This window comes from Ambystoma mexicanum, chromosome 14 (genome assembly GCF_040938575.1).
Source record: "Ambystoma mexicanum isolate Mex_15411 chromosome 14, UKY_AmexF1_1, whole genome shotgun sequence".
In the NCBI taxonomy this organism is placed as follows: Eukaryota; Metazoa; Chordata; class Amphibia; order Caudata; family Ambystomatidae; genus Ambystoma; species Ambystoma mexicanum.
The window spans coordinates 38,671,182-38,689,401 of NC_090940.1; the positions used below are offsets into that span (position 1 = coordinate 38,671,182).

At 45.4% G+C, this 18,220-nt stretch overlaps 1 protein-coding gene across 6 annotated transcripts in view; it reads left to right on the forward strand.

Moving 5' to 3' along the window:
- Positions 1–18,220, forward strand: part of HEATR5A (HEAT repeat containing 5A) — a 704,366-nt gene that overhangs the window by 317,236 nt on the left and 368,910 nt on the right. For all 6 annotated transcript variants that reach the window (XM_069638471.1, XM_069638476.1, XM_069638475.1 and 3 more), the window contains exons 16-17: positions 11,637–11,812; positions 12,524–12,629. In XM_069638471.1, coding sequence (XP_069494572.1) covers positions 11,637–11,812; positions 12,524–12,629 — 282 coding nt within the window. The remainder of the gene's footprint in view (positions 1–11,636; positions 11,813–12,523; positions 12,630–18,220) is intronic.

Below are 18,220 nucleotides of genomic sequence, written 5' to 3' on the forward strand. Positions count from 1 at the left end.
TGTTTCTGGGGCGGTCTGAATCGGGGAGCCTGGAGACACTGGGTCTAGGGATGCCATGTGTACAATGGCCCCTGTGCGGAATATACCTTTGAAGTGTACATGGTGTTTGGCACCTTGGCTGTTCCCGCCCTGCCAGGACAAGTGAGCATGTCCTTGATTCAATGAAAAATGTAAACAATTCATAAAAGATGGTTTTTATTTTATTTTGTTGCTGATGTTAATGACACAAATGTACTACAAATTGTATACTTTGGGTTGCAGCACAGTACGGGAAAATCCCCTGTACTGACCGCTGTCACTGGGGAATTTGGCTCGAATGGCACCAATGACACAGGCTGGTATTACTTGTCGAACGCGGTATCCAAGCCTCCCATGAAGCCACCATGTAAACGCATGATAGGCCACCAGCCTGTACCACCCGTGTAAGAGAAACATACAAACTGTATTTGAATGAACATAAGTGTACAAACCTTAGTTGAAAATGCAATCTTGAGTCCTATGGCATAGTTGCCAGTACACATGTGACTTCATGGATCAGTCGACTTTAAAGTGTAGACTCATTACAAAACTGAACACCCATGCCATCCATAATGTTTGGGGGAGAGAGAAATGTTGTTTCATTGTTGTACGTGAAAGACACATAAGATGGCCACTATGATTTCCCCAAATCGCGAGAGATGTATTGAATTGCTAGACTACATTTATTTGCCAGTGATAGATCAAAGTTACGATAATATAGAAGACAAACATAAAATTTTAGGTTTCACAAGTTACATCAGATCTAGAGTAAACTTAATCGTTACTTGGATTGTGAGGGCGAACTGTTGCGCGAAGTTCGGGCATAAGCACCATCATAATCCGCAAACACAGACCGTGTGAGGCAGGCTTCCCTGAAGTCATGCAGCTCCATAACGCATAGCGGTGGTGTGTCTCCTTCTGATATGTAGGCCAAGCATCCAGAGTTTTCTTTGCAGCAGCAGTTCTCCTCGGTTGGCATGATGTTGCACCGATTGCAGGTACACCAGGTGGAGACATCGTCCATGCAACTAGGCTCAGGCTCATTATCCAGTGATTTGTCCTCCCAACTGTCGTCCGATGCCCCATCGTTTCCACATCTTTCTCTTTCAACTAATTCCGCCTCAGAATACTCTGGCTCGTACCGATAGGGCTGTATTGTTGCCCTTACACTACAAAATAAAAATTGATAGTAATGCTAGTACTAGCATCGGTTCGCACAGGCTACGAGCAATGAAGATAGCTGAACAGAGCAGAAACGAGTCACAGGATATACAAAAAAAGACAGTGAAACAATAGTAAAAGCAACTCTGTTGTCTGATGAGAAGTGGTCTGTTTATACTTATTCATGAAAGAGGCGTCCTGCGATTTCCATGGAGACACGCCATTAGCTGGCACACAGAGAACGTTGACACAAGACGTGCCTTCGCATTGTGAAATGGGCCGTACGCGTCTAGTGATGTTGGCTTCAGGGGCAGGGAATATTATTTTTTGCCGCAGGGGCAGTTGAACTTAGGGTGATGGATAAACGGATAAGATTAGCACAAGATGGCCGCGCCCGCTGCCTGATTTCACATGTGTAAAAGTGCAGAAAACTGTGGTAAGGTGCATAGGAAATGTTTTTACGATTGTTCACAATTTGCTTAAAGTCACATGCCCGAACGCTCGGGACAATAACATTTTTGAGCGCACTATTCCTTTAAGTGTTTCTACTAAGTTTTCTGAATCAAATTACTTGTTGTGAGAAACCTGAAGGTGTCTCACTTGCTAGTCCCTGGGGATTTGCCATCCAGGTGGCCAGGACACAGCCATCGCTATTGGATCCAGTTCATGTGGATGTACCAGTGAGGGAGGATTCCCTGGATGGGGTGTCCTTGGGAGTGGAAGTGGGAGGGACACCGACTGGTGAGACGCAGTATCTCCCTTTTTATAACATCTTTTCCACAATCTACCACATAAGATATTCAAACACTCCCCCCCCCCCCCGCCCACTCCTTTCCGACACAAACACTTCCGCATACCACAAAGGATGACGGTCTAACACCAGAGCCGTCTACCTGACACGTCCCAACACAAGCGTCAGACAATTGACCAGAATCGCACACACCTGTCTGCCCTTTCGGTTCCTGACAGGGATACAAGGTGGAGCACGAGAGCACAATACGAGCAAGGCAGACCGCACAACAAGAGCGCTAACTCAGCACATCAGTTCAAGAGGAGGAGAAAGACGAAGGGAACCAAGAGGGGGACAAGGAGAGAAGCGACCTTGCCATTTCCGAGCAAGGGCCCTGAAACCTCCACGGAAGGAATCGTAAGACCGATAACCTCTGCTGATAACCAAGCGGGGAGAGAAACTTGCCACTGTGATACCGGCCTTGAGACTCGAAACAAGAAAGGCCAAGTGGTTCATTGCAGCCGTTAAGTTGAGGGGCGAGCCGATAAGAAACTGAACTGTGTCGAATGAAAGTAAAAAATGGCTAAATTGAAGAAAGTACAAACAGTACAAAGAACTGTTGATAAGAAAGGGGAAAAAACAGCTATAGAGGAGTTGGGCACCAAGTGGGTGCTCACTCTGGGGACACTCTGGGCGATTACCCTATTGTTTAAACTACCGTTACCAGAAGACCTTGGGGAAAGGCGAGAAAGGGGCAAAGTGGTCATACAGGGGTCTAGTAAAATCCTCTGAACAGTCGAAAGTTTGGCTTTAAAAGAGGGCCGAGTCCCTCACTGATCAGATAATTTAAAGACTTTGCAAGGCGTAAGAAGGACTGAGCTGAAGGTACAGTCTACCTTACATATTCCATCAGTGAAGGAAGGCCAGGAGTTCCAAGAGGAAGCAAGATCCCTCGCCTAAACATCTGATAGGGAACAGATAGATACCGGACTCAGAGGACCCATTTAGCAGCTCCACAGCCAGCACACAGCTGTCATGATGCCTACCCCCGGGGACCCAGACCAGGTCCAGCAACCCCGGAAGCAGGCATCAAGTTATTTTGAGCAAGCCCTGTTTGGGTGCGGTCATGGCACCTATGGCACCAGGCTCATATGGAGAGTCAGTCCTGGCGCCATAGGCGCCAGACTCATAGAGTAGAACTTACCTGATGCAGACCATGCTGCAAGAGCTCCAAGCCAAATGAGGCTTGGAAGGGACTATTTGACCTAGGGATTATTTTTTTTACTCGGGTGGGGCTGGCGAAGAATACTTACCTGGGACTACTTTGGAGGCTATTTAAATCACGCCAAAAGAGAAGCACACGCTTCGCGTTATTCTGCATCCAGCAGCGTAACGCTCACCGTGCCTGCAAGTGTGCATCCAGTCTTCTGCCACGCCCGCCTCGAGTTTGGAGCTCCTAGAAAAAGGGAGAAAGAAGGAGAAAAGGTTAGAACAAGAGCAATACCTTTGATCCTGAATTCCCGATCCATTGCGCCTTCGAGCTGGAAGAAACAAGTTATTTTATGCGTGTCGCCTCGCCTGCTGCAGCGCCGCGCTGAACTCACCGGCCTTCGAAGCATCTTCACATTCCACCGCATCCTCCTGGATGTTCCCGCCGCATTCCGGCACCTAAGGAGAAGACCAGAACAGCAAGGTGAGCCAAGGGAATACACAGAGGAATATTAGTTACCCCCCATAGACTTACCTGATTTTACCACCGGGGGTACTATTCCTCTTCACGAGTCGGCGCAGTTTCCACTGCATCTTCGCCGAACCCTGGCCCCTAAGGGGAAACAAAAGGACAGTAAGGTGAAACAAAGGGACTATCAAGGGGAACCCTCCTCACCACAATTGACTTACCTGATTTTACCGCCGGAGGTGGTATTCCCCGAGACTTCATACTTTCTCTCAGCGCCTGAATAAGGGAGAAAGCAACAGGTTACATATTGACATTATTTTTTCGAACTGTGTTGGAAAATACAAATCCTTACCAGAATATTACCAGCTGCCACGAGGAACTCTTCACTAGGGTCAAGCTGCAACCTGCAAGGAATCGGACAAGAGTGAAAGTCGGGCATTTGAACTCTTACGAACTACATACTTTTCGGAGTCAAAATTGTTCTGGAACTCACCAATTCCTTTGAGCCAGTGAAGCAGCTGGTTATCAACGCGCCCCTGCGCTCAAAGCAGGATGGAGAGCTCTTCTTTTCAAACCATCAGGTGAGACTATAGGAGAGGACATCAAAGGTGATCTGTGGGGAGAACAGCAGGGGTGGGGGGGGATTTACACTCAACTCCAAGGGTGGTTAATTCCCTTTCTCAATTTGCAGAAGAATATTCCTACGGGCCAAGCAAACGAAGCTAGGTGGGCCAGTCCAGTCCGTCATCTCGGCCCTTACGCGTCACATTGATGGAGACCGCAGCTGTCCAGTTCAGATCAACGCCTCTGTGGGAGCCAGGTGAGCGGAACAGCGTGCCCTGCTAGGTTCTGACAGCAAGCTTCCTATGTGGGAAGTGCCGGAGAGTGTCTGGACAAAGGACAAGGACGTTGCCTGCTAACACCCTCCTGAGCTATGTGCCGTCTGCCTTGAAAGGACTCGAGCCCTGCGAAGAAGCTAAGAGGAGTGCCACACAAGCATCATCCAGCGTCCATATTTCTAAGGACAATTTCAAGACAGTCGAGTCCTCGAACCGCATCCGGCTGCACCGCTGACTGTAATCACGCCGCAATGACCAGAGCTGTCCGAGACATACTCGACCAGCATTCCAGATCCGCCAACCAGCACAGAGACAACGATTCCTGGCCCTGAGCCACTGCGCCAGACAGCCTGCAGACATCAGTCCAGCCTTGCTCACAGAACTGCCTGCTGCCTTTTACCTGCAGCTGTCTCCCGCCTCTAACTCTGTCTCATGCGCGGCAGAGCGCCCTGTAACCGCCTCGACGCTGTCGAGCACCAGGAACCTCTTCAGCACCAGGTACATTGTGGTTCTGCCCCCCTGCTCCTTCTCTGAAGGCCCCTAGAGACAGTTAAATCCCTCTGCCCTTTGGTGTTGAAACCAAATAATCTTGAACAGTAGGACTGATTACTTTACCAACTACCCTCCTGTCAGTATCCAGAGTGCATCCATTTCCTTTGTGAAACTGTCTGTCCTCTGTGTTCCTTTACAGGGTGGGTTGCTTTTTGTGGTGTGATAGAATTGTCTGTTGTAGTAGTAATAAAGTACATATTAGTATACAACCTTGACTGGACAGTCCCTTTCATCATTGGGTAATAATTGTATTTTCGCTGTGTTGCAACTCACCAACGATCCACGACCTTGTGGAGATAAGCCTGTCGTTCCGTCCACGTTACCAAAATTGGACGAGGAGATCTTAGAATTCTCTTGTATTACAATTTGTTTGGATCCCTTCTGGTGTACTAGAGGTGTGGGGCTGATTGATTGTTTAGAAACCGATATTCATCCCTCGACCACTGGTAACCCGGAAGTTGATTTGTCACAGTATGTGTGGTTTGTTTTGTTGTGATGTAGTGAAGTGCATGTGGTTTGTTGTGCTTTAGTAGTATGGTTGCATTTAGATAGAGTTGGAGCGGTGTATGCAGACGGGCGAGATTATTTTAGAAGGGTTGGTTAGTGTCATCACTATCTAGATGTGATGCATGTTAATCATTACAATTCTGTTTAGAGGTGTAATGCAGGCTCATATTTTGAAATCTGTCTGGACTAGCTAGTGCAGTTAGAGTACAGTCTATCTAGCTGTAGGATGGTTCTAACTAACCGGTCTCTTTGATGTGAGACATGGCTAGTCAACACAGTTCACAACTCAAGTGAGTCTATGTGGGGCAACAGTTGCTAAATAAAAGTAGGTATATGCAGTCTACCCGCTATCTGGTGGTGGGCAAGATGAGATAGGAGAGGGGTGGGGCAGTTTGTGGGGCGCAGTGATTGCTGTGTCCCCTGTCCTGCACACCACTTACTTTGTCTCTCATTGCTGGTTGACGGCTTCCTGCTTCTGCAATAGTGAATGTACATATGTATTTTATAGTAAGGTGTATGACAGTACTTGCCTAAAGGATGCATTGATCAGTGTGTGTATGTTAAAGGCTTAATAAATCATTGTATATTGTACTTACCAATATAACTGGAATTATTGGAATGTTCCACGTGTCTCATTGAAGCTCTTGCCCACCCTCACACCCTCCTGAGACTAAGCCTAGTCGCTCTGCTTCCTACCGTGATTGGGTTTGGCTAGACTTCAGCGTCTTTCCTGGTCACCATAATAGATTGGCCTCACAAAATCCAGACCCAGGGTTTAAATGTTGTCCATAAGATAAGAATAGTTTGTAATGATTTGAATCGAGATGTGAATATGATTTTTTTTTTAACTCTTTATTTCTTATTTTCAACAAGATACAACAAAACAGTATCAACATCCTAGGTCATTCAATCACAAGATACACAACAGCGGAAGACAATTATAGTAGAATTGCAAACCATAACTCTATATTCTACAATACTAAACTTAAGACTAACCTGAAGCAAAACCAGATGCACTAAACAAACGTCAACAGACAAGTAAGACTACACAAAACAAGACCACCACACAAACACAACCCCCCCTATATTTGTTACCTGAAAATCAACCAATTCACTCCACTCCATAACCCAATCTAGCATCATCCATAAAGATCAATAAAGCTTCCCCACGGTTCTTCATAAAGGATTTCCTTGTTTTGTTTACTATACATAGTTTTTTCAAATCGTGACAAAACTCTAACATCCAAAATCCACTCCTCCACTGTCGGTTTCTTCCGTGTCTGCCAGACCTTCAATATCTGTTTAGCCGCCACCAGCAAAACTTTGTTCACCCCGCACAATATCACCCAGCGTACATCCTGCCCACCACTGGGCAATAGTAAGATGACTGCCAAGGGATTGTGTGGATAAATAATGTTCCAGATTTGCTCAATCCTGTCAATAACCTCCCTCCAAAAACTCACCACCCTCTCACAATTCCACAACATATGTAGTAGATTACCCTTTTCTTTCCTACAACCCCAGCATCGATCATCACCACCAACCAACCCCAATCTGCAAATACGCACTGGGGTCCAATATATTTTGCCCAATAGCCTTTGATGTATGTAGCGTAATTGCAAATCCACTTTAGCAGTCATCGGGACTCTCCAAATCTTTCCCCATTCTCTTGGTGTAAGTTCCCTGCCTAACTCCTCTGACCATGATAACCGTAACTTTTCCCATGAATCCAACCATTGCCCATCAGGTTGAATAACCTGCATAAAATTAGACACTTTTTGAGATCCAATTTCCAACATATTAAAAATTTCCGTTTTTTTCAAAAATGGGGCATCCATCATTTCTCTCCGTTCTGAGAGTAAAGTTACCAGAATATCATATCTTCTTAATTCCCTGTTCCTTAAGCCAAAGTTCTCAACTAAACTTCCAAAAGGTACCACTCCTTCATCACTCCACACGGTGTCCAGTTAAAGTTTCGAATCCTTTTGGTCGAATGCCAAAAGGATCGAATCAATGGGCCCGAAAACAAAAGGGTCGAAAACATTTTTTACATGTATATTTTTTTGGGGGGTTTTGTATACATAAAGGTGTTTTTAACAAGAAAGACAGGGGTTTGGGGGGGGAACCCCCCCCAAAAAAATAAAAAAGAATTGAAGATGTGGAACTATATAGAGCCTCGCCTGCTACCAACAAGCGCTCTGCCAACACCAAAATCGCGAATCGAGCTGACTTGTGGAAAGTGCTGAAACGCCAATCTGACCCAACAAGTGCTGCAAAAAATGCCAGGAAAAACACTTAGGATAACGAAGGGTCAAGAAGCTTGACCCAATTACTAACTTCATGGAACACTCGTGGTTTTGGCCATCTCTTTCAAGGAAGTTGCCCCAACCAGATTAAAAGCACAATAATCTGTCTGCAAGAAACATGGTTACGAGACACACCCCAGAGTGATGGTTACTCCATTTTTCTAAACGCAGCCGGGAAAAACTTATTTGGCCGCCCTTTCTCCGGCTTAGTAACCATGATTGATAACGCAGCAGGATGGGATGTCATAAGTACCTCTAACCCTAATCTTTTTGTGCAGGCACTAATCGTGGAGCGGAAAAGCGACAACAAAGACAATAAAACCAAACAACACATGCTGATCATAAACACCTATTAGAATCCGGCAATGATAACGGTTTCTGCCTATTTATCTGCCATTACCTTGCAAATTGATGACTGCCTAGATGCCTTTGACAACTCGTTTATCCTAATATGTGGGGACTTGAACTATTTTTGGTTCGATGATGCAAAAGTACGTAACATCCAGGATAGGACCAAAGTGCCAACCGAAACAGCTGACCGAGAAACCAAGTGGGAATACGAACTAACCCAACGCCATTGTGTGATGCTAAATGGATGCACTAAAGGCGACATCCCAGCGGGAGACACTTGGCACCGTGGAGACTCAAAAAAAACTATTGACTACATATGGGTATGAGAAAATCTACATACCTATATTGTAGAGTTATCCATAATGCACTCAACAAAAAGCGATCACAACGCTTTAATTCTTCACTGGGATGCACAAAATACAAATCAGTTGAAATACAAAATGCCTTTAAGCATAAACCAGGCACAAAATAGACTGCAAATAAATTCGAATCAAATCGTCAACCTGACAACTGATTTTACTCGTATGAACATGAGAGATTTGGAAGTCAACTATACATCCTTGTTGATGCAATTTACCTCATGTGCTCACAAGCACAATTTGAAAATACCAAAGAGCAAACACCCTTTCAACCCAGTTCTAAATGAGGCGAAGAAATCCCTAAAAAAGGATCTGAGACTGTTAAAGAGAGCTGGTGGAATAAATCAACATCTTCTGATGACTAAGAGACGTCTTGATTACCGAAACTGGTTAAAGTAGTTTAATAGGACACTGCTACAAACACAAGCTGAGCATATGTTAAAACTAATAATTCAGAATGACAGCCGAAACATCTGGCAAATTATTAACTCCGACCATTTAACCCAGGCATTTGCGCTATCAAATGGTGTAAGCGAATCAGAGTGGGTAAAGCACTACATCAACGTCTTTAATATCCAAAACGCAGTAAACACTCCAATAGTAACAACTGCACCTTGTGAGTGGTCAGTAACTGAACCCTTGGAAGACATCGAGAGCAGCAGGGCCCGATGGCATTTCGAACTCGATGCTAAAAGCTAACAAGGAAAACTGGGCGAAATTCATCAAGGTCTTATTCGATCAAATAGCAGCATCATCAAAAATCCCAGATTCCTGGCGAAGTGCGGTCGTAGTGCCAATCTTTAAAAAAGGGAATCGCGAAGACCCAATAAATTACCGCCCTATTGGATACCACAGGGAAAATATTTGCCTCCTTTCTCCAGAAGAAAATCGCAAACTGGGCCAACAGTGCTAATATAATTGATGAAAGACAAACGGGCTTTACGAATGGCGTTGGAGGGGAGCTCAACCTGCTACTGTTAAACATGGCGAAACTGGAAACCTTACGACGCAAAAAAATACTTTCTTGCGTTCGTCGACCTGAAACAGGCGTTCAACAGTATCAATCGTGAGCTACTGTGGAAAAAACTCACAAACTGGGGATGCCCCCTGGACTTACTTTCCACACTGATGGCACTATATGCCAACACCAACATTAGAGTGTGTCTAAATGCTGAAGGTGCCTTGTCTGATAAAATAAAAACATCCAAGGGTGTAAAACAGGGTTGCCCCCTGGCCTCTCTGCTATTCAAACTCTTTATTTCCGACCTTCCAGTGGCGTTTGAAAAAATAAAGGCCTTTCCACCTAATATTAACGACAAGCCCCTAAGCCAGATGATCTATTCAGATGACATAGTACTACTTGATTCAGCAGAAATTGGACACCAACGATTATTGGCAGCATTGCATGTCTACCTAGTCGTGAATCAACTAGAAATAAATGTAAGGAAATCCCAAGTCATTGCAATAGGCACAAAACCAGGCAACAAGAACAATTGTTTCAGGTGGATGGTGCAAGATGAGTGTTTGGCCAAAGTAGAAGCAATCCGCTATTTAGGAATTTCCTTCAACATTTCAATAAGAGAATGGAGCTGGACAAATGATATAACAGCTCGAATGAAAACTTTTGCACAACAAGGAGCAAAATTGCACGCAAATTATGGGCTCTTCACCTTTCAACCAATATTAACGTTTTATCTACAAAATGTTGTGCCAGCAATCTGTTTTGGAAGCGAAGCAGGTTGGAACATTGACGCAAAAATTTGGCCCACCTTGAAGGGGCTCTTTTGGCGAAAAATATTGAAACTTCCACAAAGTACGCCCATGGTTGCAATAAGACATGAACTTGGTCTGGACTCTTTACACTCCATTGTATTGTGGAAATCAATAACAGCGCTACGCAAAATGCGCCTAACACCCCCAGCGAAACCGTATCAAATACTGCTCGAAAAAAAGCTTGGATCCATCAGCGTTCTTATTAAACACCTGGGAGGAGAAATGACTGGCGATTCTAAAAGCTGCTGACATAAGTTTGTCTCTGGTCTTGCAAATTCCGCAAGTGGCTAAAGTCAAATTTAGGAATTGGTATTGGATAATAAATATAGAAAAACGCATCCAATTATCATCGGCAATTGATTTAGGAACCTCGAGTCACAAAGTGGGTGAACCACCGAGGTACCTCACCAAATTTCCTTCCCGATACCATCGGAACCAGTTCCTAAGATTACGACTAAACCTCTATACCACCAATGAGGTTCTATGGAGAAGAAAAGACCCGGGGACTTGCAGTGACAAATGTCGCTTTTGTGCGACAGTTGTCGAAACAAGCAAACCTCTCATAATTGAATGCCACAAAATAACGGCTCAGCGTTCACTTCATCTTGGGAGATTTGCTCCAAAAAACGGGAATATGGAAGATTGGTGGAGCTACCTAATTTCAGGTACGAACACTCAATTAACTGCTGTAGTGAATTTTATGGACATGATCCTACCACATTCTCTATAACAAGAGCAAGAAAGAAAAAAAAAAGTTTCAACACTTTTTTTCGGTCCTATTGACTCGATCCTTTTGGCATTCGACCAAAAGGATTCGAAACTATCACCTATAACCACATGACCTATAACCACTCCACACATCACCACTAGTTAAAATGCCTCTCTGAACCCAACTTTTCCAATTCAGTACCTTATTATTAAACTGAGGTGAATATGATTTTATCATTTCACCTCATTTTTCATTAAATGTATATAATTGTGTGCATTTCTATAACCAGCAATTTAATTTTGGGATGAGAGTGACATAGCACATTAAAGCTTTCTATCAAAGAGGTAATTGGTTTCAATGTAAATATGCTACACTGTCTGGGAATCTGGACTTTTAAAAAAATATTAGGGCTAGATATTGTCCAAAAGGGTTCATTTGTGTCTCCTTTACATGAATGTACATGACCTCCTTGACTACAGCTAAATTGTGGCCAGACTGGGGAAAGGGTGGGGTGAGCAGTTGTTGCCATCCGTAACACCCTGGTGGTGAGGTCCCTTCACACCTTGTGTAATGCTTTGTGAACCATTCTTTGTTTGTTAAGTAAGTCTTAAACCAATGAATTTTTCATGTTGCGCCTCTTTTCCTGTCCTTAGCTTCGCCTTGGGAATGGTATGCCAGCAGGAAGCATGGAGTACGACCCTTACTCCATTTATGAGCGAGTTGCAGATGGAGCTCCTGTTCCTAAACCCTTACCTCCATCATTGGCAGTTATTCGTGCTGCTGCATCCCTGTTCGGCGTTATGTTCTCCCATGTGCCAGAGTCGCAGAGGTACGTCTTACACGCCACCCGTGCAGTTAAAGCATTGGTTTACGTTTCACAAAATCTGACACTGCTTCACATTTCCCATATTTTCCCACAAGCAGACAATGCCTAGTAGTGTGGGGTGGAGGAGAGCCAGCACACTCTGGCCTGATTGGGCGTGTGCCTCAAGCTGTTAAGTTGAAAGTCTTACCCTATAACCTTATCTGAGCCCTTGACCTTTTTGAGAAGTTGGATGTGCATCCAGCTCCCAAGAGTGCTACACACGTGCAGGTACGTGCACCATACATTTGTCAGTTGCTAGATCTTGTTCCCAAGCAGCTGAAGAGAACGCCACCTGGGGCAAACAGAAGCTCCCAAAGGGGTGTGTGGGATAAGCAGATGGGACAGAGTATGCTCTTGGTAGGTCAAGATGATAAAGTACAAGGCATGCTCTGGGCTTTGCCAAAGGATACAGTCCCCATTGCATGTCTGGGGGTGTTTTAAAGGAAACCATGCATAATTCATGCTATGTGTGGGTCATAGCAGGGAGATTGCCAGGCATGCTCTGACTTCATCAGAGCAGGCAAGGCATGCTCAGGATTGAGTCCAGAGGAGACCGCGTATTAGCCATGCTCTGAGTGCCTGAGATCATTAAAGTTGCAGTGTATGTGCCTGGGTGTGGGCTTCTTTACAAAGCACAGGTGATGGATTGCATTTGTTCTTACATTCTTTCTTTAGGCCCCAGTTCCTTGAACAGCAGCTGGAGTCCATGAAACAGGTGAAGGGCTTGCGGCAGCAGGTCGTGCAGATGAATGTGGCATCAGCCTTCTTCAGCTTCTTGAAGGTGAGGCTCCAGGTCTGGGCCATCGCTGGTGAGGGCAGCTAGTGAAGCTTTCTGTGTTCAGTGCAAATGTCTGGTAGGTTCTGGGTAGAGTTCCAAACCTAGAAAGAACATTTACGGATCTGCTTTTGGAATGCGCCAACTGGATCCTTTCTGTTCTGTATGCAGAGATGTTTCTTTTTGCAGCTTTCCCATCTGCATCATTGGGATACACAGCTTATTTAGTGACTGTTCTGAAACGCTGACTTGTTTAAAAAGACTTGTCTGTTAAAAGAAAAATATCAGTACCACCTGGCTGAACCCATTTAGGTCTGGGGGCACTGGTAAGTGAGTCTGTGCGGTTACCAGTGCATGGGGACTCTGTCCCCCGTTTAAGTCCTTAAGTGACTGTATGTGCCTTTTCCCATTCTTCCTGAAGCCCAGACAGGCTGGTGGCATTGGCCCCTAGAATGGTATGGCATTGGCCACTTTATTTTACACTTTTTGGGTGTACTCCTATGAACCTTACTTTTGTTCTACGTGGCTGTCTTTTGTGCACTACTGTGCTCAGAATGGCTGCCCATGCTGCCTTAGCCCTGCCTGCTTAACTGTCCTTATGGTTGTCTTCCTTCTGGGCAGGGGTAGGAAATTGCCATATATGGGCACTCCTCGCAGGCTCTAGCTGTAGCTTGGGAAGTAGCCTTTGTGTACATGCAACATATCTGGGCTGGGATAAGGGGCTACAGCCATCCCCAATATACATCCTAAACCTTCAGGTCATGATTCTTCCTGAGCTGACTGTCCATGATCGGATAAATGTTGCGAAGTTTGAGCGTTTCAGGTTCTCGTACACGTGGGTTTGGGTCCCCTAAGCCTAGGATATTATATATCAGAAGAGGCAATGCGGGGGATTCCTTTGGTTCACCACTGGAGCCAAGAATCGGAAGCACGAGGCTGTAGAAGAAAGACTGCCTCTGTGACAACAATTGCCCAAGTGAACTACCTCAAGGCAAAGCTGTGCACTTTTGTCTACAGGGGAAACCTTCCATGTTACGCCCAACCTTAAGTGTACCCCTAATCAGTTATGAGTCCTACACACCTGACATCATCATTCTGGAGCTCAGACGTGTGTGGGCCTTTATCTGGCATCCATCGTACGAATAGTGAACTTCTCCTAACGTCTGGATGTCGCAAAGTCTGCTGCTGTGTATCTCTCGATGCACTTGTCTTCCCTGGAGACCATGTGAAGAGTGCTGTGTTAGGGAGATTTATCATTTGTATACTCATCCCCTCTCCTAGTGAGATCCCCAGCACTTTTTGCTGAACTTCTGATGCTTTTTCTTAAATCCTGAATGAGTGGAGCCTTTTTCCACTCATTCATTCTTGTGGGCTCTGTCTTTTGGAACTCTATTCTTTGTATTGAACCTATCCTATGGAGTCTATTTTCCTCCATAACTCTTAAAGGCATTTGTATTTTACTATTGCAGCACACAGCTCCTTATGGGCATTGTTGCTGGGCACCCTTGGGGTCCTCCTTTGAGATTATTTTACTTTATCCTAGAGAAACAGCTCTTAATGATAGAGAGATACTTAGTATCAATGTGGGGTGCCAACGGGATACCTAGTATCCCTCTTCTTTCTGCTCCTATGACTTTTTAGTCAATCTCCTAGTTATGAATGGTGGCAGTGTACGTCTTCTACCAACTATTGTGTAATTTGTCCACTGCAGGCTATGTCCATAGCCTGGGTAGTGCGCAATAGGGGCACCTAAGTCCGAACTTGGGGCCTGCCTTCTTTTTTCACCATTACTAGTGTGGTTGTTCTTTGTCAGCTCTTCTACCATTCTGGGAGGGGGAGACCTGTGTGTGTTTTCTGAATTTGGCAGGATCCCTTGAATGTCCCCGCCTAGGCTCCAGAGTGTCTGGCCAGGCAGGAAGTGGGGGAGGAATTTTCCACCCCCCCCTCTCCTTTGTCTGCCAGAGTACCTGAATGGGACTACCTCTCACTGGGGGTCTGGCTGTCATAATTGGACAGCCAAAGGCACATTTCTGTAAACTGCTGAGGATTGCAGAGAAGTGTGTGCTGGAACTGTATAAAAGGTGAGACTCCTGGAAAAGCATGTCGACCACTGGAAGCTGATGTAACCAAAGATGATGACGACCAGAGACACCTGAAGACCTGTTGGAACACCGTGAAGCGACCACTGCTGTCATGACCCGTGTTCTGTACGACAGAGGAACTCCAAAGCGGACAACTCCTTCCCTTTGACTGGTGGGAACAACCAGTCCCAAGACAAACTTTGATTTGAGTCATCTCTTGAGGTACTGTGAGTTTCCAGAGCTGCGGAACCCCAATACAGGAGACCTGCTGCCCATTTCGACTGCATCATCGTGGAAAGGCCGTATGCATCCAAGTCTTTGCTGAACCCTCAAGGACACTCGAAAGACCCAATCCAACTTGAGCAGACCACCTCATCAGTGTGTGGGACTGCAGGAACCAAAGAAGATTGACCGGGCGAATTGCATCCTTTGATGCTCCAGAAAAGGCGCCAAAGCCATAGAGTGTCCAAAGAAGTTGATGAAAGTCGTGCCAGAGGTCCTCCCTCGAGACTGCTGCTGAGAGATCCTGTCCATTGTTCTGCCTTTCGTCATCAGACCAAGGAATCCGGAAGTCGGGTCTAGTGCTACAACATTGCAGATCATGAACCACAAATATTTTCTTCAAACCTAAGGTACTATGGGGAAAAAGGTCTTGCTTAACTTATTCCAGAAAGTCCCTCCAGAGCATTGGAGTGCAAAGAGGTGTCGTGGGGCAACCTCCTCTTATCTCTGACTCGAACCGCTGCTTGTGTCCCCTTTAGCAAGTCCTTTAATAGGGTCTCCAACATTGGTTAAGTCTTCTTGTATCTTCTTTCCTTGAGACTAGAAAGTGTCCACAGGAACGTTTGACTTCTGCTGCTTTTCAAGACTTTAAGCCTCTCTGAACTGCCTTTTAGCTAGGGTTGCGTTTTGGACTTTAAAAGACTTGCTGTGCAGGGAAACCACCTCTAGAACCTGAAGCTCTGCTAGGATAACACTAACCAACTGTTTTCCTCCCCAGAAATCACTATCTTGCATGTGTATGCATACTAAATGCAATTACTGTATTAATTTGTGTGTGCGCGTTATTACCGATAGTACGGTAGACCTGTCAAACTCCTGTAACAACTGTTTGCGTTCAGCAACTACCAACTAAGATGTGACCTTTTGAAAGTATTGAAAAGTATACTAAGTATTTAACAGTGACTTGTGTAACTATAATAAATATAAACTTTAATATAAATGTTATGTGCAAGTGTTTCTTTGTGAATTACTAGCTAGGTTCAGTGTACTTGCCTACAGCTCTCATCTTAAGATAACTCTGACTGCTTTGCCGCTCTACCAAGGTCTCTGAGTAGTACGGACTGATACTAAGAGTTGGGGGATCTAATACCACTGGGGTAGCTTACTAAAGTCTTACCTCCAAGTGGGACTTTGGGAAAACTCTGCTAACATGCTGTCTTGGGTGTGGGTGGGATTAGTGATTTCGTTTTTGTGTGCAAGGGATCTGAAGGGTGTCCAGGGGATGGAGGAGTGCTTCCTTGGTTTTCCTGGGGAGGTGCAAACAACCAGGAAAACCAGGGACACTCTTAGATCTCCAGGACACACTCCACATCCATGATCCCACCCACCCCAAAGGCAGCCTTCCACACCTGGTAGTTAGCCCATCACCAGGTATCAACTGCCTCCCACTTATACAACTCTACTGGACAGACCATACAACGGTCTCCTATCGGGCTCCAGCACTGTGTCCCTCTCATTGAGAAAACTGAAGTCACCACAACGCAAAAACATCCCTTTGAATGCCTTTGAAGAAAACCTTACCAACCTGGCTTTTACTCTTACTCCTATATCGGACGTTAATATTCTTCTCAACCAGCCTAACTGCACTCTGATTCTTCCAACATCCATTAACCAACAAAAACACTCTGTCCCCACCCTATTATACACAAGAACTTACTGACAGTAAAAGCGCCATCGGCAGACAAGAAAAGTTCTAGAGAAAAACACAACTAAGAGAAGATCTCACTACCTTGAAAAGTCTCCACTAATTCCGTAGGAACCTCGTCAACTTATTCAAAGCACATTACTACACAGCATCCATAGCAGAAGTCTCCAACAAAAGCAGAGGCCTCTTTAAGGCCATCAAACATTGCAATAGGCCCCTACCAGGCCCACAGCACCCAAATTCACAGAGAAATGCAATCAGCACGTTCTTCACAGCCATAATCAAAAAGATCTGTTGTCGCACTGATGACACCCTACTCATAAACAACCCCTACAATACCACCACACCATATACCAAGATGGTCCAAATTCAAGACCCCTACACTGAAAAAACCCACAAACATTCTCTGGTCACTCAAAGACACCACCTAAAAGGGCAATATCACCCCAGCCTCCATTTTGAAAATGACAGGAAAGGCTCTAGCTCCTCTTCTTCATATTATCAATGCCTCACTCATCTTCCCTGGTGCATACCCACTGAACAGATACTGCTCATACTAAAGAAGCCCTTAGTCTACCCCAATGACTTGGCAAACTGCTGCCGCATTTCCATCCACACTTATTTGGCAAGATTGAGAAGGCTGTCACATTTCATCTACACGAAATGAGAAACACTACCTACTACAAGAATACCAGTCCAGCTTCGAATTAAGATGCAGCATGGGCACCACCGCCATCCAGGTCATCGACGAGGCACTCCTCATGGACAGGGGTGACCCATGCCTCCTGGTCCCATTGGACCACTATGCAACATTTGACATGGTCAACCACAATTTGTATGCCACACCCTGTCGTCCTGCCTGGGATCTGATGCCATAGATCTTAGATGGTTTGACTCAGACATTGCTTAGACTTGTGGTAAACCTTTGCAGATCAGGTTAGCTTCTCAGAAACATGCATCAGAAGTGGTCCTGAAAAAAATCTTATTGTGATTAGAGAAAGATTGGTACAACCTGTGAGAATCCTGAAGGTGTCTCCCTGACTAGTCCCCAGGGATCTGTCGTTCAGGTGACCAGGACACGGGCATCGCTTTGGATCCAGTTCCTGGTGGTGAACCAGTGAGGGAGGATTACCTGGATGGGGGGCCCTCGCGGAGTGGAAGTGGGACACCGGGTGGGAAGTGGTATCCCCCTTCTTATAACACCTTTCCTCTTCCTACCACGTAGGATACTCAAACAACATCAGAGCCGTTAACCTGACATGTCCCAACACAAGGGTCTGGCAAAGTCAGGCAATTGACCAGAATCACACACACCGACGGCCCTTTCCCTTCCCCACAGGGATAAAACGTGGAGCACGAGAGCACACGACGAGCATGGCAGACCGCACGACGAGACAGCTATCTAAACATGGCAGTTCAAGAGGAAGAGAAAGGTGGCGAGAATCGAGAGGGTGACAAGGAGAGAAGCGACCTTGCCCTTCCCAACCAGCAAAGACTCCGCACAAGGAATTGTAAGACCACGAACAATAGCCAGCGTGTGTTGTAGCAGATGTCAACAGTACACGGAGCATGCCTATGCTGATAAGCAG